We start from the raw sequence: 24,179 nt of genomic DNA, 5'->3' as shown, positions 1-24,179 counted from the left end.
CAGGAGGAACATCCCCTTTCCCACTCGGTTTTTTGCTATGCACACCAAATAAAACCTCCAGAGACACAGGAGGAGTCATCAACTGCTGCCAGTCTCCTAGACAAACAGGAAAGGCAATTTCCAAGCCACACTAAAGACTTCCATGGAATTGCAGCAAATCCCTTTGTGCTTTCTAGGAATTTAAAGAGCAAGGAAAACAACAGTGTGGCACCATTTGTCTTAATACACTGCTTTAAGTGCCTTGATAATCAACAGGGAGGTTTAAGCTCTCTCCACGAATATAAATTCCCCACAAATGCTGAAATTAATTGGAGCAGCAACAGGAAATGTGCACAGGTTAACTTACAGGATCTGGGAAGTCACTCAAGTTGCAGCAGTTATTGTAAATGTACTTTATTATTGCAGACATTGGGTGAGAATTTGTGATGGTCAGCTACAAAGATCCTCTTTTCCACCTTTTTGTTATAAATCACACCTTAACCACAAGTTTTCCCTGACATATTACTGCCCAAGTTTCAGAAAGCACTGATGATTTTAAGACTGAAGCAAGAAACAGCAACAGCTGACTATTGCAGTTGAAAAAACCAATATTGTACTGGCTTTTTGTTTAGATAAAAAGATTACAACATCTTATTATTATAGTTTGGCAGACATAAAATAATAATAAATTCATTGAGGACAATGAAATAATATTTCTGGGAAGCCACCTGTGCCCACACTGCTGAACAAAACAGGTGACAAAACATCTCTGATGCACCAGCTGATGCCTATATTTACTTTATTGTCTTACTCTGGGAGCCAAAAATCTTTATCCTCATTTTTAAGATGAATAAACGGATATTTATCTGATTTTAAAATCTGGGTTATGTGTCTTTGAAGCACAGTGTACTTGGAGTTTTACTCCCTGTCCCATTTTGTCATTTTTTGGGGCTCTCAGGTACAATTGGGTTTCTATCAGAGCTGTCACTCTCCAGCTCTCAGCCTGTGCAGCTGAAAACTCCTGAAGGGAGATGGATGTGACAATGTGTACCCATAGGCAAGATGCCCCTTGCATGGAGTAGCAGAGTTATTTAACTGTATTCAGAAGAGAGTTCTTACACTGGACATACTGAGATGTACATGGACGAGCTCACCAACCTGCACAAGGGCAAGGAAAGCTTCCTCATCCAAGCCAGACATCTGAATTTCCTGAAAAGAATATGCTGGTGATCAAGGTGTCCTCCTGAGGGAGCGGGGTTTGATCCCAAGGATGGGCTTCCTGCCTGAGCAGCTCACATGATTGCCATTTTTTTCTTCCCAGGAGTTCAGGACACAGCTATAAACTAAATACCACAAAAGGCTCCACATTCAATTATGGCTTGTTATTATTTTCAATATTTTGGTGGTTTTTCTTCCAGCCTAACAGGTGTACTCTGACAGGTGGGAGTCACCTTTGTTCTAAGCACAAGATGAAACCCATGGAGCTCTGCTGTGCTGTGGGAGGGGTTGTTTTCCACAGAGGATTCATCCCAAGTGCAGCAAACCCCAAAGCACCTTGGCTGCCATCAACTAGCATAGCCAGTGACAATTAACCAGATCAGAACAGGTCATTTCACTTACCCCGTGACCACAAAACATTTTTGGAAGTTACAGCCAACTAGCAGCTGTTAAAAAAAAGAAAGAGAATGAGTTGTTTACAAATGCTTTTACTCCATCAGCCTCTCTCCTAAGCCTCTGCCTCAGGGTAGGTCACAGGACAGATGCCAGGGGTGCTCCTCAGGTGCCTGAGGCTGCTCCCAGCCAAGCAGCACTCAGGGATGATCCAAACAAAGGGGGGGATTTGGCTGGGACATTGCCAGGACAAAATCATTCTCAAATATTAAACAGAATTATCTGTCAGGAGCTCCTGCTTTCCTGCAGGCCAGCCCAGGCTGGCTCTCCACACCAGGAGAGCACTGAGAGCTGAGAACTGCATCTCACACACCACAGACTCCTCCAGCCTACATTTAACCTGCATGTGACATTCTGGGGCCCAAAACACCAGAAGGGCTCTGACTTTTTAGAGCTCTGAGCCATAGAAAATATCAACACTCCAAGCCATTTTGCCTTCTTGGACCCTTTCCACAATCTGGAGGTTGTTCATTAGCACAATTGTGGAATAACACAATTTTATACAACATTTTTGACTTCACCCATGTCAAAACCATCTCATATGTGACCCTGTACCCACAAAATGCTGTTTATGCTCATCAGTATTTTCTTTCTAGCCTTTAAAGGCTGATTAAATGATTTGAGCTTAAATTCAACTTCAACTCCAGGCTCTTTCTATTGTTTGTGAGGGGCTCCAGAGTGATTCCCAAAACTCAGTTTCATCCCAGTTTCCAGAAATGCAACTAAAGCACAAAGACAAATTGAAATCTTGCTGGAACAAGGAACTTTACCTTGAAAATAAAGTGGGATGGATGTGGATATAAACCCCCCTGGAAGGACCAGCTCCAATTTTAGTCTCTTCACATGTATTAATACACATGTGAAGCACTTTTCCATTTAAAATTGCATTCCCCAAAGTAACAAAGAACAAAAAAATAGTGTACTAAATTAAAACAATATATTTGCAGACTGGAATATGTCCTGCTATGCAGAGTCCAAATCTGCTTTATGAATTACATACAGCAGAAGGCAACATCTTCCAATGGAGAAGGAATCTACTCCAAGGATTAGCAGTCCTAGCCAATCATTAACTGTTTTGTGAAGACCATCAGTGAGACCTGGGCTTTCTGCCCTCAAAATTACCCTGAAACACCTGTGTTGAGTGATCTAGAGGGGATTTCTTTTATAACAGTACAGTTACAAGTGTGCAAGACATCCTGGGTTTTTTCAAACCAGGTAAAAACTTCCATGTGGTGTCCTGTTTGTGCATCCTACACACAAGTCTAGGAGGACTGAATTTACAGCATCAGAAATGCTGTATTTATACTTTACAAGTATCATACAACCATTATAAAACATAATATTAGTCTTAAAAGAAGCAGGAACTCCACTCCTTTCACAAATGCCATTTGTGTCTGGTGGAAGCAGCTCATGATTTGTTTTTATCCAATGTAACAACTCTGGGCAGCGATTATAACCTATGAATTCTGTGTAAATCAGTCCCTCAAACTTCCATTTTAATGCACAAGTAAATATGGCAATTTAACAACATGAAATTAAAGTTAACAAATGTTTTGAAAGCCTACACAAAGTAAGAAAGAGCTCCAATCGTAACCACCCAGAACACCCATCAGTGGTGCTGCTCTTCATTCAGGACAGTTCCATGGGCTGGCATTTGGTACCCAACACCTTAATTTCACCTTTCTGAATACACAATCTTCTCTAAAGATGCTGTCAATTGTCTTTAAGAAAGAGGCAAATCCCTAAAACCTTTGCAACTTCTCTGCCAGTATCTTTAAATATGTAAGACCGTGTTTTGTTGAAGACAAAATGTTTCAATAGTTCTTAATATTCAACGACACAAACCCTGCACTTCAGGAGGAAAAACTGCTTACAAATATTTAGTTAGTTACAACCAAGCCTTACTGTAACCTTACAAACAAGAAATTCATACTTTTCATGCTGCTGCAATGTTTTAGCTCCTCTGGCAAAAAGCACACGAACACTTTGAAGTTCCTTGCAAATGAAACCAACACAACCAACCTACATTTTGCTGCCCACTAGCAAATGACACTGCCAAGGCCAAGCCAAAACTATTTTAGTCAGACAAACAGTGGAGATGAGATGCTGGCTTACAGCTAGACAACCTCAGCTCGAGATCCAGCCCTAGGAAAAGGAAAGGCATCAGATCACAGCATGCAGCAAAGCAGCAGGAAAGCATCGAGTGGGACTCAACTCCAAACGTACCTGGTGGGAAAGGTCCAAAGCTCTGCACACCACTTCCACTCCTCACAAGGGAAATCCAAGTGCAGGCAGGTTTGAATCACACACTGTGCCTGGCAGAGGGTTAGCTTGGCTGCCAGGACCAACACAGAGCACAGCACAGGCATTCCAAAGGAAACAAGGATGTCCCAAGCAGAGGAAGAGGTGCACATGAAGGGCTGGGCATGCGGGGAGCCTGGGTGACCCTGCCTAGGCACTGACAGCTCCTTGAGTAGCAACCTCTTTTCATGGGCAGAGGTTCTTTAGATGCTTTTAAAGACAAAAACCCCACAGAAGTTGACTCTGGCAAGGCCAGCAGCAGCTCCTGCTCTCAGCACAGAGCAGCAGGGCACACGTACCTTCTTGTGAACAACGGAGGAGGTGGAATTAATGGTGCTCTCGTCACTATGCATCATGACCAGCTCAGGGCTGCTCTCATCCAGGACCTCCTGCATGCTGCTCACACTGCTGCTCTGGCTGCCTGTGCTCACAGACATGCTGGGGATGGAATGGTTGCTGCCCAGACTGTCCATCTTCCTACTCAGGTTTGATCCATGCTCACTGTCCTATAAAACAAGGGGCATCAGTTACAGATCCTGCAGGAGATCACCTGCCCAGCACGTGCCTGCAACGCCCAGACTTTGTTTTAAAGGTGACTCTGCAGGCTTCAAGGGTCTTTGGGCATTATTTTGCCAACTGCACATCTCAAAGGGTTGTTTGGGCTCTGGAATGCTCCATATCAGGCAGGCAGCTCCTGCCTTTTTCCCTGCAATCTGATCACATCAGGTTTCAAGCCAGTTTTTTTCATGTATCCTTAAGTCTGGGCATGGCTCTTGGCTTGATAGGAGACATCCAGGAATACTCAAGGAGCCTCATAATTAAGAGAAATTATCCAAGTTTGAACAAAAACAATGCTTCAAGTCAGGATCTGCTATAACACATTTCCTGAATCAAGAAATATATAAGACAATGAGTCTATTTAATATTTTATATATTTTACATGGCATAGAGGTTTTAACCTCCATGTCCCAAGCAGTCAGCAATTCCATTTTATCAAGCTAAAAACCCCTTGAATCTTGTGTTTTCAGCCAAGATAAAGGTGAGTGAAGAATCTTAGCAGCTGACTCAGATGAGCCTGCATTATTATAGGGGTTAAAACTTGGATATACATAAATAAAGATTCCTCATATAAGAGGTATTTTTGATTCTACAGCCAAATATCAGGAGTTTGCAGCCTTTTTTTCTTCTTCCATATGCACAGAAGTACAGTAATGCCAGAGTATGCACTTAGTCTGGACTGATTGAGAAAATTTATGGAGTCCTTTGTAATTAACTAGTGGCACCAAGGAGGCTCGTAAGGAGCTCACAGTGAGGACAGAACTCTGAACATCCTTCAGCTCCTGGGGTGAAGCAGCCTTGACTCACTAAAATGAGCAGCCTGCTGCTGCATCCAGTTTGCCCTGGCTTCTGAAGGGAGCTTGGGGAGAATTCCATTACAAATCAATTAACAGGGAACTCATTTTGTTAGAGACCGACAGAAAGATAAAATTGAGACTTGACAGATTTGCCTTTGATTGTGTGATTATTTTTTAAGCAATCAGCAGATCGTTCAGAGCCTGTGTGAGAGCACTTAAAATCCAGAATAATACTATTTTACAGAGAACACAGGGGAATGAAAATATTTTCAGGATGCTTATGTAGAGCTGCAGAAGAAATCACATAATGAAGGATCTGAGTCTGTGTCATTAATCAATGTTTATGCAGGAAGGACAGAGATGAGATTGCATATGCAACCTGGCTTCCTGACTTCAACTTTCACCTTCTTGGGAGGGTTCTGAGGAAAGCATTAGTAATATTTTGCATGTTAAATATTTTTAAGGCTCATCTTCCACCTTAGAAAGCCCAGGGTAGAAGAAGGAAGTGCCTGGTGGCATTTCCAGTGGGGCAGGTTGTGTCCCCAGCTCAGCAGGAACTGCAGCATGTGCTGGGTCTGCTCTCCCTGCCCAGTTAGTGACACACACACACGAGCAGTGACACCTCCTGTGCTGGGACAGGGCTCAGGGGTCAGTGCAGAGCATGCTGTGCACATGCAGAGTGTCAGCTGCATCCCTGCCCTCCCTGCAGCTCTTCTCCCTGCTCTCCTCAGGAGTGGGGACAGGAGGAACACAGACACACCTTGGAGCCAAACACCACCAGTGTTTACAGTTGAGCTGCAAGTGCTCAACAGCCAAGAGGGAAACCATTCCCTGCTCTGCTGACAGCTTGGCACTTGTGGGGAGAGAAACTGGGAGGTTTCAGTGCACAAACCTGACAATCCCCCAGTCCCCAGCTAAGCTCCAGGTCTGGCAGCTGGAGGAGACCTTCAATGACAGCAGTTGCTGTTCTTGCTCCTTTGGGGCATCTTCACAAAGTGCCAGTCCCCTCCTCCTGCAGCTCCCACATGCCCATTTCTTCAACCAGTTTAGCCTTCAAGGAGCATGTGACACCCCCAAACCTCAAACCCAAGGCCCTGAAGATCCTCTGAGCTTGGGCACCTTGCTGTGTGTTATTGCCTCACTCCACTGGGGCAAAGGAACACAGACATCCATTTGTCTGTCAGTGGTTTTCATTGAGAAGCAGTCATGGATTTATTTATGCATTGTGCTTGAACCAAGTGACATTAATTTCCATCTAAGCTCATCAATTGAAAAATGACTGGTTTCCTTCTCTCAGCCACAGTTAGGGTCAATTATCATACACTGATTAAGTGGCTTGTTTATTACAAGATTTAAACTGAAGCTGCATTTTATGTCTTTAACCTTTTTCTTCCTTAACATTAAAGAATTTAAAAAAATAAGTCCTACTAATTCAGTGATTTGCTTTTCAGCTCATGAGAGGCCAATTACTTTACAGTAAAGTTATGGTAATTGAAAAAATATTAACATTAATGGAGTTGTTTTGACTGTGCAGATGAGAAAGAAAAGCTTGGGCTGTCAAAGACCCTCCTCCACACAGGCTGGGAGCCACTTCTCACAGAGAACCTCCCTCAGAAGGAGTTTCTTCCCTAAGGCTTCCAGAAGAACGGGCAGCACTGGAAAAAATCCAAAGTTCCACACTACAGTAATTGGCAGCTTTAACACAGAGCAAGGACTTTCACTCATCACCCTCTCCTGCCCCTCTGCTGATCCAGATGAGATTCCAACAACATTCCTCACCTAGGCTGTGCTTGTTCTGCCACCCTAAGGACAGGAACACCTCCCTGGCCCTGGAATGACTGGCAACAGTGTGAATGGGGTGCCAAACCCTCCCCAGTACCTCCTCCTCCTCCTGGGACTCGTTCAGGGGCCCATTCCATTTCTCCTGGAAGAGGATTTTCTTCATTTTCCGGTACTGCAGGTTGTCCAGCTCCCTCACTGCATCCTTGGTCCTCTGGATCAGGTCTAGGAGCACCCTGGGCGGCCGCTCCCGGCAGACAAAATCGTGCTGGGGACAAGGAGACAGAACTGGGGTCACCTCTGGGGTTCAGCTGGGACAGTGGGGACTTGTTAAAGGAGACAGAACATCTCACTGGGGTTCAACTGGACCATGGGGGATTTGTTAAAGGAGACAGAACATCTCACTGGGGTGAGCTCTGGGGTTGAACTGGGATAGTGTGATCTTGTTAAAGGAGATAGAACATCTCAGTGGGGTTCAACTGGGACAGTGGGGGACTTGTTAAAGGAGATAGAACACCTCACTGCAGACTCTGGGGTTCAACTGGAACCATGGGGGACTTGTTAAAGGACACAGAACACCTCACTGCAGACTCTGGAGTTCAACTGGGACAGTGGAGGATTTGTCAGACCCCTGAAGTGATGCTTCCCATTCTTGCAATTTATCTGTTCATATTCAACAACTGGTAATAGCCTTTCTCAAAGGCTCCACACGCACTGAGCTCCTGCTGGGGTCAAGTTTTCTGAGCTCTCCAGGCTGCACAGATGATTTGTCCCTTCCTGAGTGGGTTCACTCAAAACACACAGGGTGACACTTCAAACCTTGGAGGCACAGGAATGAACAAAATGCATCCAGAACAAAGAAGAATCAACCTGCAAAGATTTATCCTGCATCCATCTATTCCAATTTACAGATAAAACCAGCAAGGAGACCACAAAGTTTATTTATACCTAAAACTTTTGTAGCCAGAGTTGAAATCAAATCAGGCTCTTGACAACTCCTGCACAGGTTTTAAGTGCAGACTTAATAAATTCCTTAATGGTATTTAGGAACATGATTAAAGCCTCTTCTCTGATTTATCAGACACATTCTCCTGAACTGTACAGCTGGCAGTGGATACAAAAGTCTCCAGCTTTCCCATTTAACCTTGGCTAAAGGAGACAACCTGAGTGAACACTTGCCAATGCTTTTATGGGATCCCTACAGCTGGGTATGCTGCTTCCCAAGAGGGATGGCTTTAGGGCACAAACATCCTCTGCATGCTTGGAGAAAAACAGAAAAACTGTGAAAACAGAAAAAATGGCAATGGGGAAAAAAAAGAGTTGTTCTCTACTGCACATTGCAAATCCACAAGGGGCTTTTGTTAGAGCCTCAACAGCTGGACCCACCTGCAAGGAAATTCTCAGGAGGGTCAGCTGTGCCTGCTCAGCCTCCCAGCTCTCCTGTGGGCTCACTCAGGAGTGAACTCATCCCCTGGAGCTGGAGTGAGCAGCACATGGAGCCCCAGCCACCCTGAACCAGGAGCCTTCAACAAAGGGGCTGAAAGGATGAGCTAATCATCTTTTAATGATTTGTAAATAAACAAGGAAAGCATCATGCCACAAGCTGATTTCTCGTTTTTAATTGAATTCAAACTGCTGTGCATTTGAGTTTTGCTACTGGGGACAGCCAGTCATTTCAGTACCCAATTTTGCTTGTAGTGATGGTGTTTATTTTTGAATCAGAGCTAGAAGTTCTTAACATCATTTCACACAGAAACAAAATGAATCATTTCTGCTCCTCAATGCAGATAACCACCATTTATTTCTCTGGGAACAGTAACAATCTGCAGCTTATTTATGATGAGGAAAAAAAGGAACCCATTTTTATCTCATTGTAGATCATTTTTAGAAAGCAGCAAAGCATTTGGAGCCATGATCCTGAACCTAAATCCATTCTATGTGCGCACTCAAATATTAAAATGTGACGATGTGAAAAGCGTAGGGCAGACACAAATATAAATAAAATATAAATATAAAATATGGAATAGACAGGATTTCACACTCAGATCTCCGCTCTAATTGTTTGTAGAGACTCCAGCCTAAGGTACTCCTGAAATGACATCCTTCAATGAACTCAGCCTGTTCCTAGAGAGCAGCAAGGCTGCCAATCCCCAGGAATGAATCATTCCAAAACTCACAACATAAACCTATTAGCTGGTCAGGGTGCTACAAGTAGAACCAGGGAACAAAACACTGATTATTTACCACAGCACAAATGTACCACAGGAAATAAAAAAATACACCAGGTGCCAAAGGGAGCACAAACAGCTCCTTCATCATTTACCTGGAGAGGTCATTGGCAGCCAGAGGGAGAGCAGGGCTAATAATCAACTTTAAAGAAAGGCAATACTTAAAAGAAAAGCCTGATGGAAAAGGGGCTGGACAGGATTTCACATCCCCCTACCTTCTAATGGAAGGCTGCTCCTGAATTTCCCAAAAGCAAAGCCCTTGGAGCTGTAAACAGTTCCTCTATTTCCCAGGTAAACTGAACCCAAATGACTTAAACTGGAACTGATTCATGATTCACTGACAAACCCTTGGCAAACTCTACACACATCACTCCAGGTCCCCCTCCTACAGGCTCTTGGCAATTAGGGACCTGTAACAACTCCTTCCAAAGTGATCCAGTTATTTCCAAAATGAGTTTAATTAATTGGGTTCAGTATAGAAACCATTAAAAGGATTTAAACAACTTTTGGGTTTGGTGGTTTGATTAGGGGAGGAAGTCAGCCTTGGCCTATCCCCTTAATGCTATTTTTAACTGCTAAGCGTGATGCATGAATGGAGGGAAAAAGAAAACCAAAAAAAAAATCCAGCCAAAGGGTGGATTTTTGTAAGGGCAAATATTTGTTCACCATCTTTACAATTATTTTGGTAGACAAACAGATTTCCCCCCAGATTTCTGGAAAAGATTTGATAAATTACCCGTAACAAATCTGTTGATGATGGCCTTTCCTGAGGTATTTTCTGTAAGCAGTAATCAACAAATCCCCTAAAGGAGTCTGACCTGCAAAATCAAAAAATAAAATAAAATTGAAAAAATCTAAATTAAAAAAAGAAGCTCAGGATCTGGAATATATTCAAACTTATCAGTGCAAAGCAAAAGAAAAACGTTGACTGATTTGTTCTTAAGTTCTAAGGCAGAGAAAGTAATGGGGTTTTTCCAAATTCCAAGTTGATCTCATCAATTCTTTCCCAATTAAAGGCTGTTGAAACAACATGGACACAGAACTATCCCCAAGCACAAACTGAAAACCAAGTGAGAACTACGTGTACCAGTCACTATTTTTCATTTTACTTCAACTGCTTAAAAATAAAGGACAGTGAAATTATTGGGAATTCCAGAAATGCACTCACTGATCTCTGGGAGGTTACAGAGGGAACCCTGCCTCAATGCTCAGTTCAACACTTGAGGCTGTATTTGAGGTTTTATCCCAGCTGGAAAGAAGGAAACTGATTTTTCTGGACTCAAAAGGAGCACAAAAGGCACCTTGGTGACTCCAAGAGAGCAAACAGGGCACTGTAAACAAGGGCCTGCAATCCAGAGCACTGATGTGGGGCTGTGTTTACCCACAGCTATCTCTGCTCTGCCCTGCAAATCCTGCACAGAACATGAGGACCATGCTGCAGGCAGCAGAGCAAGGCCCTGGAACCCAGAAAAATGGGCAAAACAGAGAGGATGAACTAAGGAAACTGGAGCGGTCTTGATACAAAATGATCAGCAATTAAACAGCTGTGCTGCTTAAATGGCCAGCAGAGGAATGGGGGAACTCCACACCTCAGCAGGAGCTTTTGTTTCAAGCCTTGTGCAGACTCTGCCAAGCATCACCCAACAGCAACATTCCAGTCCTGGGAACTGGGAACCCACAGAATAACCAAGTGTTCTTGTACCCAAGCTCAGATTCTGGAACAAGCCTGGACACAGGGAGCATTCGCTGGCCACAGAACTCTGAGGGCTTTTGGAGTCCTCCACTGACACAAATATCCAATTACCTCCACATTCTCCTCCCTTTCTCCACATTTCAGCTGCACAGCAATGCTAACAACTCTTCTGCCAAGAGATCTTTGGGAGCTGGAAACTTTGCTGATGCTCAGCCATGGCTGGTTTAACACATCTGAGAGTATTTTAATTCCTACAGCAGCTACATCCCAGAATTAACACCTCCACACTTTTAGATTGTAGAACAGCCAGAGTGACAGAAGGTCAGAATTGAGCTAGCATACACAGGATTTGAGAACACACACAAATCACTGCACTGCAGCCAACATGTTCTTTGTCAGTCTTGAACTGTGCAGTGTCACAGGGCATTTTCAGGGAAATAAACAACAAAAATCAGCTGTTAATGGTTCTCTTACCATTCATTTGATTGTAACCTAGGGGAGTCGTTCTGGGCTATGTGATATAAGGCACTCATTGCATTCATGTTGAAAAGTGGAGGCTTCCTTTCAGCTGGAAAGAGAAAAGAACAGAAAGGTGTGATAAAGGTGTCTGGACAGAAAGGAGAAATGTATGGAAGTATGAGCAGGGTATCACTGCTAAACCAATACCCAATGCTGTTGTCATCACACTTAGGCCAATCATTTTAATATTCCAAGTTAGACCAGGACACCCACACAAGGAAAGCTGCTGTTCACTTGGAGAGGGATGACAAAATCCAAAGAGAGCACGATACAAATTGTAAGGAAGAGTCTACAGTAAATTTTTACTTTAACTGCAACATCTCACACCTGATCTGCTGTGGCAAAACCAGCTGAAACTGAGTAAAACTAATCTCAGGCACAGTTCAGGGCCAGGACATGCTGTATCAGCCCCCACAGATGTTTGATGCACTGCTGGAACATGTGGATTACAGGAAAAAGTGGCTGCCTGCCTCATTTGTCACTGCAAGGGGGACAGGTTATCCCATTCACTTGCCAGGTGTGCCATGAACTCCCTCTCACTGAAATCCTTCCCAGGCCTTGCACCCAGAGGGCCCCTGGCCAGCAGCCCCTGACCTCTCAGCAGGGCAGAATTCACAGTTCTGGGGGAGGCTGGTTCTCCCCAGGGTCAGTGGTGCCAGGATTTCTCAGTTCTTTCAGGCCAGAGCCTTTGCCATGCAGGCAAAGCACCACATTTGCTTTTCCTTAATCATTACTTACTTCAGCTACACCAGGAATTAAGAGATCAGCATTCAAAGAAAGCCAAGGGCTGCTCAACAAGAGATCTCCTCCCACTGCTGCCTGAGCTCGTGTTCACACAGGGAATCATGCGAAGTTTGAAGTTTAAAAAAAAGTTTAATGCTTCTCAAAAGGGTATTTTTAAGGAAAGCAAGTCCATCATATTTGACGTTTCTGAGTAAAAAGCTCCACAGAAATGCTGGCACCAAGGCTGTGTCTACAGAGGGTTGCAGAGTCTCTCCTGCTGCTGTGATTGACTCCTTGGGAGGCTGTGACACACCTGAGCTTCACACAAATAAAAATCACTGGCCATGCACAACAACAGAAGCCTAAAACCTCCAGTTCTGGCATTCTTTATGTCAAAATACAGACTGTGTCAGCATGCTGGCACATGAAATACAGCCATGTTAGTTCTGGTTATCTACACCATCTCAATTCTGGAGACAGCACTTCTGCACATCCCCCTCTTTGTTATCTCACACATTTCTGCTGATTAAACATTCACCAATGACACTGTCAGTGAACTCACCCACACAAAAAGTTATTGGTGTACTGCTGTTTAATAGAATCCATTATCAAGACTGATTTTTGAAAATAATCTACTCAGCACATGCAGTGTCAATATTCAAACTTGAAACACACACTTAGGGTCTGCTCTGTGTACCTGCCATCACATCCACCTCTGCTCCAGGCTCTGTGGATGTGCATCTTTTGCCCTCTGAAGTGCAAACCCTTTTCTTCTCTTCCCATAAAGAACCTGTCCACGATGATTCATGGCACAAACTTTTCAGCTGAGGGTGAAGACTTTTGTTTCAGAGAGCAGGGAAGTAAGAAGAATTGAAAATTAAATGTAGGTCCTTTCTGACACACAATCCTTAGGACACCAGTTCCCTTGGCACAACAGCTGGGACAGCTTTCTCAGAGTGCAGCTTGGAAAACACAGATGACAAACCATGGTTTCCTCTCTCACTCAAGAGCAAAATGCTCTGGCTCTCCAGGGAATAACTGAACACACCAGACTAACATGAAAGCACAGAGCATCAGTGATTTGCCAGCAGAAAAAGATTGAACTCAACTGTCAGGGTGCTCCAAGGCATTTTAAAGGGGAGAACTGATGAGGAATAAGGATCTTCCCTTTTTGCAGGAGTTCAGAGTTAATCACCCACCTCAGCTGTGTGCTCACTCACCTAACTCGATGCATGTGATCCCCAGAGACCAAACATCCACCTTGCCATCGTACTGCCCCTCGTCCATTGCCAGGATCACCTCTGGTGCCATCCTGCAAGCACAGAGCAAAGGCTGAGTCAGGGACACACAGGGACACTCCAGGGACACCACCTGAGGTGGCTCCAGCCCCCTGAGCAGAGCCACAGGCCTGCAGAGACAGCAGGGAGATGAGGAAGAGTGTGGTGGAATGGAACAGGCACTGACCACAGCAGCAACTTGTCAGGGGAGGGGGGAGAAGCAAAAGAGGAAAGGGGGGAGAAAAAAGGGGAGCAGGGGGGAGAAAAAAAGGGAGAAAGGGGAAAAAAAAAGAGGAAGGGGGAAAAAAGCAAAAGAGGAAAGGGGGGTAGAAAAGAAAGGGGAAAGGGGGAGAGGAAAGAAGGGGGAAAGGGAGAGGGGAAAGAAGGGGGAAAAGGGGGAAGAAAAAAAAGGAAGGGGGGAAAGTGAAAGAGGAAAGAGGGGAGAAAAGGAAGGGGAAAGCGGGGAAGGAGAAAAGAAGGGGGAAAGAGGGAGAGAAAAGAAGGGGAAAGGGGGGAGAAAAGAAAGGGGAAAAGAGGGGAGGAAAAAAGGGGAAAAGGGGGGAGGAAAAAAGGGGAAAAGGGGGGAGGAAAAAAGGGGAAAAGGGGGGAGGAAAAAAGAGTCAACCCAATAATCTCCCTGTTAGCAGAATATGCTGGCACATGGGAAACCCCTCTATTTCCAAAGGCATTGTAGCTGCAGGCTGACAGCAAGGGCTGGGAGAGCCCTGGAGGCACCCCCTGCATCCTGGCACATCAGGAGCATTTCCAGCAGGCAAATGCAGCCTGTGGAAGCAGCCATGAATGGAACAGGGAAACTGGGAACAGTGGTGGTCCAGGATAAAGGGATGAAGTGGGGACAGAGAAGCAGCAGGCCCAGCCTACAAAAATTCAGCCTCTTAAACTGTGTTCTTCCAACAAAAGGCTTCCTGCCAAACGGCCTCATTCCAAGGCTGGGCCATGGTGACCTCCCAGCACTGCCTGGGGCCTCTGCCACAAAATCAGTGGAGCATGGAGCTGTGCTGGTCCTCAGTGCTGGGAATGCCAAGGAACTCGGGTGACCCTTCAGCAATTCCTTCAAAACAGGATTGAAGTAGCTGTGTGACTTCCAGTCAGACCAACAGGAGCCCCTTTCTCCATGAGTGTCTCAGTCCCATCACCTGGGCCAAGTGTGAGGTATTTTTAAGCCAATGGCACTGCAAGAGTGGAGCCATTCCCAAGCATTGCACAGCCCAAACCTCTCCTTATGGACCCTGAGCAAGGACAGACTTCCTGACGATCTGGACACAGGGATGTCAGGAAAACTGCTTGGCCAATGAAGATTTTATAAAGATATTGTTATTGAATTGTGAAGCACTGGAAAGGGAAGAGAGCAGTTTTATAAAGGACTGAAGCACTGCAGGCTTCACTCACCAGTAAGGTGTTCCCACAAAAGAGTTGGCAGGGGAGACTATCGATGCAGACCCAAAATCAGCGAGTTTCACTTGACCTGGTTCTGTTAGAAGAATATTTCCAGCTTTAATATCCCTTTAAGAGAGAAAAAAAAAAAGAGGAAAAAGAAGTAATTCAGCATGATGCCAGCTCTGGCGAGATGCCTTTGTCTGCAATTTGTAATGCTGGGACAGAGACACAGAGAGGAATTCACTGAGTTTCAGCAGCGAGCCCAGAGTAACCTCTGTTCCCCCATTCCCTGGGCAGCTTCAAAAGTAATATTATGGAATATTTCACCCACAAGTGCTACATCCCAACACTTCTGCTGCAGGACAAGTGCTGAAGTCTTGTGTGCGCAAGAATGAGCACATCAAAAGCACAAGAGAGACAGCACAGGCTGTGCCTCCCCTGTCACCTTCCCTGTACAACAGCCAAAGGGATGGAGCACCTCTCCCACAAGGAAAGGCTGAGACAACTGGAATTGCTCAGCCTGGAAAGAAGAAGGCTTCAGGGTGACCTAATTGTGGCCTTCCAGCACCTGAAGGGAGCCTACAAGAAAGATGGAGAGGGATTTATTCCCTGTTTACAACAGATGAAGGGACAGGGCACAGGGAATGGCTTCCCACTGGCAGAGAGCAGATTAGATGGGAAATTAGGAAGGAATCCTTCCCTATAAGGGTGATGAGGCCTTGGCATAGGTTGCCCAGAGAAGCTGTGCCTGCCCCTGGATCCCTGGCAGTGCCCAAGGCCAGGCTGGACAGGGCTTGGAGCACCCAGGGACAGTGGAAGCTGTCCCTGCCCATGTCAGGGGTGCCACTGGAAGGACTTTAAAGTCCCTTCCAAACCAAACCATGCTGTGATTCTACACCACGGCTCAACAGCCACATCAGGTATCAGCAACATATCTGCCAGCCTTGAATTAAATAGTAATTTTATTATTCTATAAATTAAATTAAAAAATTAATAATAACTTAACAAGAATTTTATAATACTTTAACAATAATTAATGCGAATTTAATAATAATGTAACAATAATTTTAATTGAAATTCAATAATAAAAAAATGCCTGAAATTAAATTAAAAACCCAAGTTTCCCCTCATTTTCCAGCCCCGGCGCCACGCGCGATCAGCCGCGCGGGGCTGCAGTGCCGCCCCCTCGCCACCAGGTGGCGCCCCCGCGCCAGGTCCCCGTGCGGGGCCGGACCCGCGGGACCAAACCCCAAAATCGGGTCCCCAACCTCAAAATTGGGGCCCCAACCCCAAAATAGGGTCCCCAACCCCAAAATTCTGCCCCTTCTCCCTCGGCCTCGCCGTTCCCCCACTGGCAGAGGAAGCTCTCGGTGGGGCTGTGGCAGCAGCACGGCGCTGCTCCCCGCCCAGGCAGGGCTCGCCCTCCCGCCTGTCCCCTTCTGTCGCAGCAGCCACAGAAGCAGGGATGTGTAGCTGCTCCTTCATTTCTGGCTGAGCAGATTGGCCTCCCCAGCTCAGCAGGGAAAAGCTGGAATTCCCTTTGTACGAAATCCAGGTCACAGAAGCACAGCATAGCTGGGGTTGGAAGGGACCTCTGGAGATCACCCAGTACAACCCCCCTGGAGCAGTGACACAGGAACGTGGCCAGGTGGGTTTGGAATGTCCCCAGAGAGAGAAAATCCACACCCTCCCTGGGCAGCTGTTCCAGGGCTCTGCCACCTTCCATGGGAAAGTGCTTGGATTTCTCCTCAGGTAGTTTTATCCTTGATTTACACTTCCATCACCTAATTGTGATTCCATCACACCTGTGTGACCTCCCTGCTACCAAGAATCAGGCTGTGCAAACCCAATACAGTTTTACTTATTCACATGTAAATATGAAAAATTATCTAGTCTTAGAAATAGTCTAGCTCAGTGAACTCCAATTTATTTGGCACATTTAGGATGATATTCTCCTATTAATTTCAGTGCAATATTCCTGGGTAGCCTTTGTAACCAGGGTCTGCACAGGACAATTGCCAACGAGGCAGAGAAAATGTTCATAGAATAACTTTTTCCAAAGTTGTTAGAATAAGTTTCTAAGCAGCTTTGAGACTCCAGGGAGCAGCAGATGGAAGGGCAGCAGCAGCTGCAGCCTCACCTGTGGATCCTACAGTGGGAGTGCAGGTAGGCCAGCCCCTGCAAGGCACCGTGGGTGATGGCAGCAATCTCCACTTCCTGGAGTGGCTTCTTGTGAACTACAGGGGAAAAAATAAAGAAAATAGAACAGAAGAAAATAAATGGGATATTTTCCTGAGAAAGTGTTTTTTAAAGAAAGGAATCCCACCAATCCCCTACGAAGAGAAATTAGGGAAGAATTCTTCCCTCTGAGGGAAGAACGCAAACTGTGATCCTGTGACCTTGGCCCCCAAGGAACACTAATTTTTGCAAACTTTGGCTTTAATTCCCTATTTTGACTTAAGATTCCCCTCTTTCTTTGCAGGTGCTGTTCCAGTGTTGAGGTCACATCAACCTCCTGTTCTAAAACCCATCTGTAATTATTCCTGCACACTGCAAGGCAAGGACAAAAGTGATCTCTGCAGGATTTTATTATGGATATTCCCAAAACGGGCAGCCTAAAAAGGCACAGATTACAGGAACATAACTGTACACTTTTATACCTTCATTTGACAAAATTAAAATGTACATGCCAACTATCTGTAGCACTGGGAAAGCTTCAAATTGTTCCTAGAGGATGGAGCAGGACAGACAGAGCACCTGCAGCACCTGCAAAGCTCCACTCCCATCAAACTCAGGTGGGGGGCACTGGCAAAAAGAAAATCCAAGATATATCAAACTTACCTTCTAACAAATCAGAAGCTGATCCTAAACAGTACTCCATAACCAACTGCAAAAAAAGAGAACATCATGCCTTCAGGTATCTCTGGATGCATTTTGAGATTAAACAGCCTTACATTCCAAATTTAAATCACATAATGGCTTTAACACCCTGACTAAGGCAAAAAAAAAAAAAAGTAGTAGGTTTTGATAGCTTTCCATCAGAAGATGCAAAATTTGACTTTATTTTAGTACTAAAGCTATTTCAGAGCCTGTGCTGAGGGTTTGAGTGCTGCAGGGTCCATCTGCTCCACATGCCCCTCACTCACCCACGCAGTGTGCTCCTTCAGGTAACAGCCCTTGTACTCTATGGTGTTGGGGTGCTTCAGCTGCTGCAGAAACTTGACTTCTTTGATGATATCCTGCCATTTCTAACGAAAAAACAAAGCAAAAAGTATAAATACATTTCTCTTTTTAATCCTCTACATCCTTTCATGCACTCCACACACTCTGAAAAGTGACCATAAAATGATTTTACAATATGAAGATGGAAAGTCAGTGTTGCAAAAGCACAGCTATAAATCAGTTGTCTGGGTCCCTCCTGCACTGGGATGCCCCCCAAGATATATTTAACAGCTTGAGGACTGCCAAAATAATTTTCCTTCCTCATTTTAACTGCAATACATTTAACTTAAATGCTGCAGCTTTGCAAATTGAAGTGTTCAGTGGCCTCAAAGTTAGTAAAAAATTACAGAGAGTAGCAGTGAGCTGCTCACCTTCTGAAACACAGCACAGAACCACTGACATTTGGGAGAAAAAGCAAGGAAAAATGAGTTTAAACCACCCCTGTTTGCTCTTAACAAACAAACACACCCTGCACATCCACACACCAGCCCAAAGGATCAGTGGGTCCAAGTTCCACACAAAAATAAGAGGAACCATTAACACAAAAACTGAAATGAGACTAAGATTAGCAGCTCTTTGCAATTTGATAGATTCTCAAGAATTGCAGAGATGTGCTCCAGTGGCCAGTGTGCTCTTAACACACTTCTTAATAAAATTATTTCTGAAACAAGCCCCATCCAGGCATTCTGAATCCCCACTCACTTCCTTCAACCGAACTATTTGTCAAAATTTGCATAAACTCATTTTCTCTCTGCAAACCTCCACGATTCCCATGGAAGGGAGCATTAAAAGCTGTTCTGCTGGGGTCAAACCAGAGCTGCAGCTCATTCCCCTGCTCCCATTTCCACTGGAGCTGCCACAGCTCCTGAATGCACAGCTGCCTTTATTCCCCTCACCTCATTTGTTTGCTTTCCACTGTAGGACATCTTCTTGACTGCCACCACCTCATTAGTGTGGGAATTCGTAGCCTGGAGTAGGGAAAGAGAAACATTGAAAAAAGCAAGGAATAGACTGAAAAAAGGTTCATTTTTTTCTTCCCCTCCCCATGGAGTGAGCCGTGCCTGTGGCAAATGCAGGATTTTTTTCTCCTATATCCTTGCAAGCTCCTGCACCTCAGAGACATCTTCCTCAGGATATTATTTACCACACAACTGTTAGGACACTTTCCCCTGTTTTTATCTGGCCAAATCCACTGTTCCTTCCTCAGACTTTGTGCTACTTCTCTATTGATATGTAAAAGGTCCAAAATTGCACCTAATTAGAACCCTCAAAATACAGTTTTACTGGAATTACAGTAGAAACAGTTTTAAATGAAGCTTTGGCAAAATGTTTGCCAAAGAAACAAATAAAGAGGTGTGTCAAAATCTCCATGATTTCATCCAAAAGCTCCATACAACACTGACATTCTTAAATAGTTGTTTCAATTTCCAGCTTCAAAACGATGATTCAACCTGGAATTTATCTAAATTTAAAAGCTTTCCTTTCACTGCACTAGACCTTAGTTTTGTGATGAAGATTACGCAGCCATCAAAATTCTACTTTTCTGCTTGGATGATGCAGGGATGGTAATTAGAGGCTAAAAACTCAGGTTTGGAAAGATCTCTCCTTGCCTGGACTGGCACTGCCCTCATTTCTGCTTGTTAAGGGTAAAAAACATCAAGCTTTTGGTCTTAAAACAGTTGCTGAAATCTCTGTACCTCCAACCATTTTTGGAAAAAAAAAAAAATTAGTGACAGTTAAAAGCTTAAACTATAATAGGAGCTAAATGTGGTAAATCCTCCTTTCAAGTAATGTATTAACTAATGACATTTTTTTGAGGCATGTGGGACTTCAAAGAAAAAGTGTGTTGAGTGAACCAGTGGGGCACAGGAATTACTGAAGGGAGCTGACACAGGCCCCTCACAGCTCAAAGGAGGCAGAGAAAGCTGAAAATGAATAACTCTGGGATAAGGCAAAGCCCTTCCCCAGCACCTGCCACCCTGATTCAGCAGAGGGGAGATCAAGAGTGTTTTACTCGGATGAATTTATGCTTTCTTTCTGCCTGTCACATCAATTCCAAGCAGCTCCACATGACCATGGTGTCTGTCCTTCCAGCTGGGATTTGTCACTGAAGGACACACTGCCACCTTCCCAGAGCTGGGGGGGAGTTCTGGCTGCACCAAGAGCTTGGGATGCTCCTGGCTGAGACAATTCCAGGGCTGTGTGAGCACACCTGGGGAACAGCCAAGTGCTGAGGCCTGCTTGAGATGATACCCTGAGAAATTATATTGTTATCTCTCTAAATACACATGAAATACTTATATGACATAAAATTTAGGGTTCCTCTCCTTACAACAGTTCCACCAACAACTCCATCACTTCACACAACTCCAAACAGTGAACTGGAATGCTTAAAATAACTTATATTAGCTTATAATAATAGCTAGATGTGTCAGGGATCTTATCTTAATACTTTTACTGTCTGATATTCAGAAACCCAGCTCCAGTGAACCTGATCCTCCTGAGTGGTTGACCATGGCTCCAAGCAGCTTTAATTTGGTTTTAACTCATTTTTTCAATATTGATTCTACTTCAGTCTCACTAATGCCAACTGGATTGTAATTATTTCTAATTCCAGTATTTTGGATTTGGCTTTGTTTGACACCAACTATAAAAGCACCATTTTTCTCATTTCCAGATTAAATGAGGTGTGTATCAATGAATGCCATACATCCTTCCTGTTTGAATTCCCATTCCTCTGAGGACTCTCTCTTTGCTTTTGCCATAAAGGAACTTGTAGAGATTTCCAAGCATAAAAACTCCAAGTATCTTGAAATTCCAGTTTGGCAAATTAATTTTCACGTGTTTAAATTCAACTTTTAGCATAAAAACACCATCTACTTGACCTGGATATTTGGGTGCACTATTAAGACTATAGTAAACTGCTACTATAAATATGTGGCATTCATGTTCTCTGAAAAAATCCCTTCTCCCAGGATTTTTCTCCTGGGAAGCTGAGAAGCTTCAGAGAAAAGGAAAACAAATGCTTATCTCATTTGTTTCTCCTGTGTTGTGCTCATGTGGAATGTGTTTGGAGATGTTTCATTGGATTCTGCTGTGAGTTGTTCTTGGCTCTTTGGCCAATCAGGGCCAAGCTGTGTCAGGACTCAGGAGAGTCACAAGTTTTCATTATTATCTTTTAAACATTCTGTAAGTATCCTTTCAGTATTCTTTAGTATAGTATAGTATTCTGTAATATAATATAGTATTATAAAGTACTGAATTAGCCTTCTGAGAACATGGAGTCAGATGCATCATTCCTGCCTGCCACGAGGATCCCTGCAAATACAATATAAATACAGCTGGAACATTCAAGAGATCAGGAGTGGTTTGGAAACACTTCTTTTTGAGATGTGCTATCACAAAACTAAAGCACACAAAGCACTGAAAACTCAAGGAACACCTCCTTCTACAAATGCTCAAAAGCCTCCAAAACATCACTTGAAATTATTCTGTTCTCCAAAAAAAAAAGAACCAACTCTACTTACAAAGTAAACTGCTCCAAAGCTTCCATGTCCAATTTCATGCAAACCCACGAAGATTTCCTCAGGATCATCTTTGTAGAAGAGGTCAGCAATCTCTGGGTCCTTTGGCACCCCTTTGCGCATGGTGAAGCGTGTCAGGAACTGCTCTGTGCTCTCCAGTCCCAGCCAATTCCTTCCCTCATCGACAAAGCCCTTTGCAGACAGCTCTCAGCACCTGCTGGGAAAGTTCATCCTTAATCTGCTTCCCCTGCACGTGCTTCTGTTCACACTTCTCTGACAGCAACACCAGAGGAAACACTTCCAGCAGCAATAGCCTTCACCATTGCTTCCTCCCGCCAGCAAATTCTTTTTAATTATTAGCCCTATTTAGATAGAGAGATTAAAATGCATTCAGGATACAACAGCTCTTTATCTCACACAGGAAGCCAAGTGCTGCAGTGACACTGAAGTCCACTTGAATTCAAGAGTCCTGTTGCTATGCAAAACATCCTGTGACAGGAGTTTATTATTCTTCACGCCAGGCTCCCAGTGTGTCAGCTTTTAGACTCTCTCTGTTGTTCCTCCTACTTTCCTGGCCTGTTTGCTTTGTTTCTCTACTCCCAATTGCCAGCTGGTGCTGGTGGAAAAGTCAGCTGCTATTCCACAGCAACACTTTGCAGCCATGTAATTGTTATTTCTCATTTATTTACTCAGAGCTGCATGACAGCCAGCACTGCTGGATTGTGACTGCTCCCAGCACATGGAATTGCTTCTGGAGAATCCTAAACTCCATCCTATAGGGCACATCTTTGCCTCCTTAAATTCTTCCTTAGCACAGAACTGTGTTGAATCTGAATGAAGACTTTCAGTATTCACCCCCAAAATATTATTTGTGTGGGAAGGAAAAAAAAAAAGGTAGAAACATCCTAATATCAGGAAGTTTTCAATTTCTTAACAAAACATCTTGAAAAATCAGCATTGACTCATTAAATACTTATATGAAAAGCACTGATGGGGGCCTTTACTCATCTGCTTTTGGCAGAAAATGCAGCAGAGGAGCTGCAGCTGAGTCACTTGGAGCAGTTTCCATCAGTCTGGAGGTACTTTCACACCTGTGGTTCAGCACCTCCTTTACTGAGGCCACATTTTGTCTGTGCACAACAGACTCCTGCAAACACACACCAGGCCCTTCAGCTACACCATGATACAAACCGGGGCAACATTTACTGGGAGGCCAGCTGAAATGTAACAATCAGATTAATTTTAAACTAAAACACACACAGAAAAGGCTTTAGAAGGTTTTGCACTTCAAGTGCCATCCGAATGAAAGCAGAATTTTGGCCTGGCTGAGGGTCAGTGATGGAGCAGAGAGGAGAGGGGCAGTGAGAGGAGCTCACCTGGATAGCTGTGGCACCAACCATGCTCCGTGGCTCACATTCCTTCCAGCAGCATTGTCCCGTGCTCCCAGCCCACCAGAATCTCCTACTCTGCAAAGAAAAACAAGGAACTGGATTTAGAAACATGATTTTGAAGTTTTACACCTTATTCTAACACACAAAACCATCACATCCAGTAAAGGCCAGTGATCACAGGGGAAGCACAAGGAGAACTGGCTGAGAATGCTGATGGGGTGTCTTTAGGTGAGGATAAGCATTTCCTGTGCTCCAAAACCCTTGGACTATACATCACTGGAGGACAGAAAACCAGGAGAAGAGGTTAAATGCCAAGTTCTTTGGCTTTTATAAAGACTCTAAAGCTTGCTAGGGCACAGGAAGTTCCCTTTCAGACTCTGTTTTTTAGATCATCTATAAAAAGGACAAAGCTCAGAAAAAATCCCCATCCCTGGCAGTGTCCAAGGCCAGGCAGGACAGGGCTTGGAGCAGCCTGGGACAGTGGAAGGTGTCCCTGGCCATGGCAGGGCTGGCACTGGATGGGCTTTGAGGTCCCTTCCAACCCAAACCATGCCATGATTCTGTCAGAAGCTGACAAGGCTGATTCCATAACTTGACTCTCTGTGTTCTGCCTGATGACACAGAAGGTTCCAGGGAAAGCCCTGGGCATCAGGAAGTCAAACACTGCTGAATTCCAGCAGGGAGAGGATGAGCAATGAAAAGATGGAAAAGGAGTGCCAGCCCCATCAGGTGCCATCAGGTCACAGTGAGGGATGTCCCCACTCCCATGGGCGTAGGGACACCCCCAAAGAGCCACTGCTGTCCCCTCAGGGGACTGGGACACAGGGAGAGCTGGGAATAGCCTGAACTCATGGAAAATGTTATCCTGGAGCTACATGCACAGCAGAAATGCTTCCAAGTTAAGCACAGTGCAATAGTTACATTGCCAAAATCTGAATTAATAGGCACCTGATTTAATGACACACTAACTCATGTTCTCCTTTATTAGGGAAAAAATAAATGAGCAGAAATCTTTCTGTTAATAGCTAACATTACCAAAAATGTTATTTTTGTTACTTTATCTCACCACAGGCCAATAGTATCAAGCTGTTAAAAGGCTATTTGAAGAGCACCAAAAAA

General features: G+C 44.4%; 1 protein-coding gene across 2 annotated transcripts in view; it reads right to left on the bottom strand.

The window, feature by feature from the left end:
* The window catches only part of TAOK3 (TAO kinase 3), a 44,139-nt gene extending 21,002 nt beyond the window's left edge, over window positions 1–23,137 (bottom strand). Inside the window, exons 1-12 of one of the 2 annotated variants that reach the window (XM_030958857.1) lie at window positions 23,046–23,137; window positions 21,673–21,883; window positions 19,042–19,113; window positions 18,070–18,171; window positions 17,765–17,810; window positions 17,064–17,160; window positions 14,936–15,049; window positions 13,469–13,560; window positions 11,481–11,574; window positions 10,050–10,131; window positions 7,186–7,353; window positions 4,251–4,457 (exon numbers count right to left, since the gene is read on the bottom strand). In XM_030958857.1, the coding sequence (XP_030814717.1) occupies window positions 4,251–4,457; window positions 7,186–7,353; window positions 10,050–10,131; window positions 11,481–11,574; window positions 13,469–13,560; window positions 14,936–15,049; window positions 17,064–17,160; window positions 17,765–17,810; window positions 18,070–18,171; window positions 19,042–19,113; window positions 21,673–21,792 (1,194 nt within the window). In that variant the 5' untranslated portion in view covers window positions 21,793–21,883; window positions 23,046–23,137. The remainder of the gene's footprint in view (window positions 1–4,250; window positions 4,458–7,185; window positions 7,354–10,049; window positions 10,132–11,480; window positions 11,575–13,468; window positions 13,561–14,935; window positions 15,050–17,063; window positions 17,161–17,764; window positions 17,811–18,069; window positions 18,172–19,041; window positions 19,114–21,672; window positions 21,884–23,045) is intronic. The other variant, XM_030958858.1, reaches the window with a different exon arrangement.
* Between the last annotated feature and the right edge of the window lie 1,042 nt (window positions 23,138–24,179).

Source organism: Camarhynchus parvulus, chromosome 15, assembly GCF_901933205.1.
Source record: "Camarhynchus parvulus chromosome 15, STF_HiC, whole genome shotgun sequence".
NCBI classification, from domain to species: Eukaryota; Metazoa; Chordata; class Aves; order Passeriformes; family Thraupidae; genus Camarhynchus; species Camarhynchus parvulus.
This window is presented reverse-complemented; position numbering and strand designations above follow the sequence as displayed.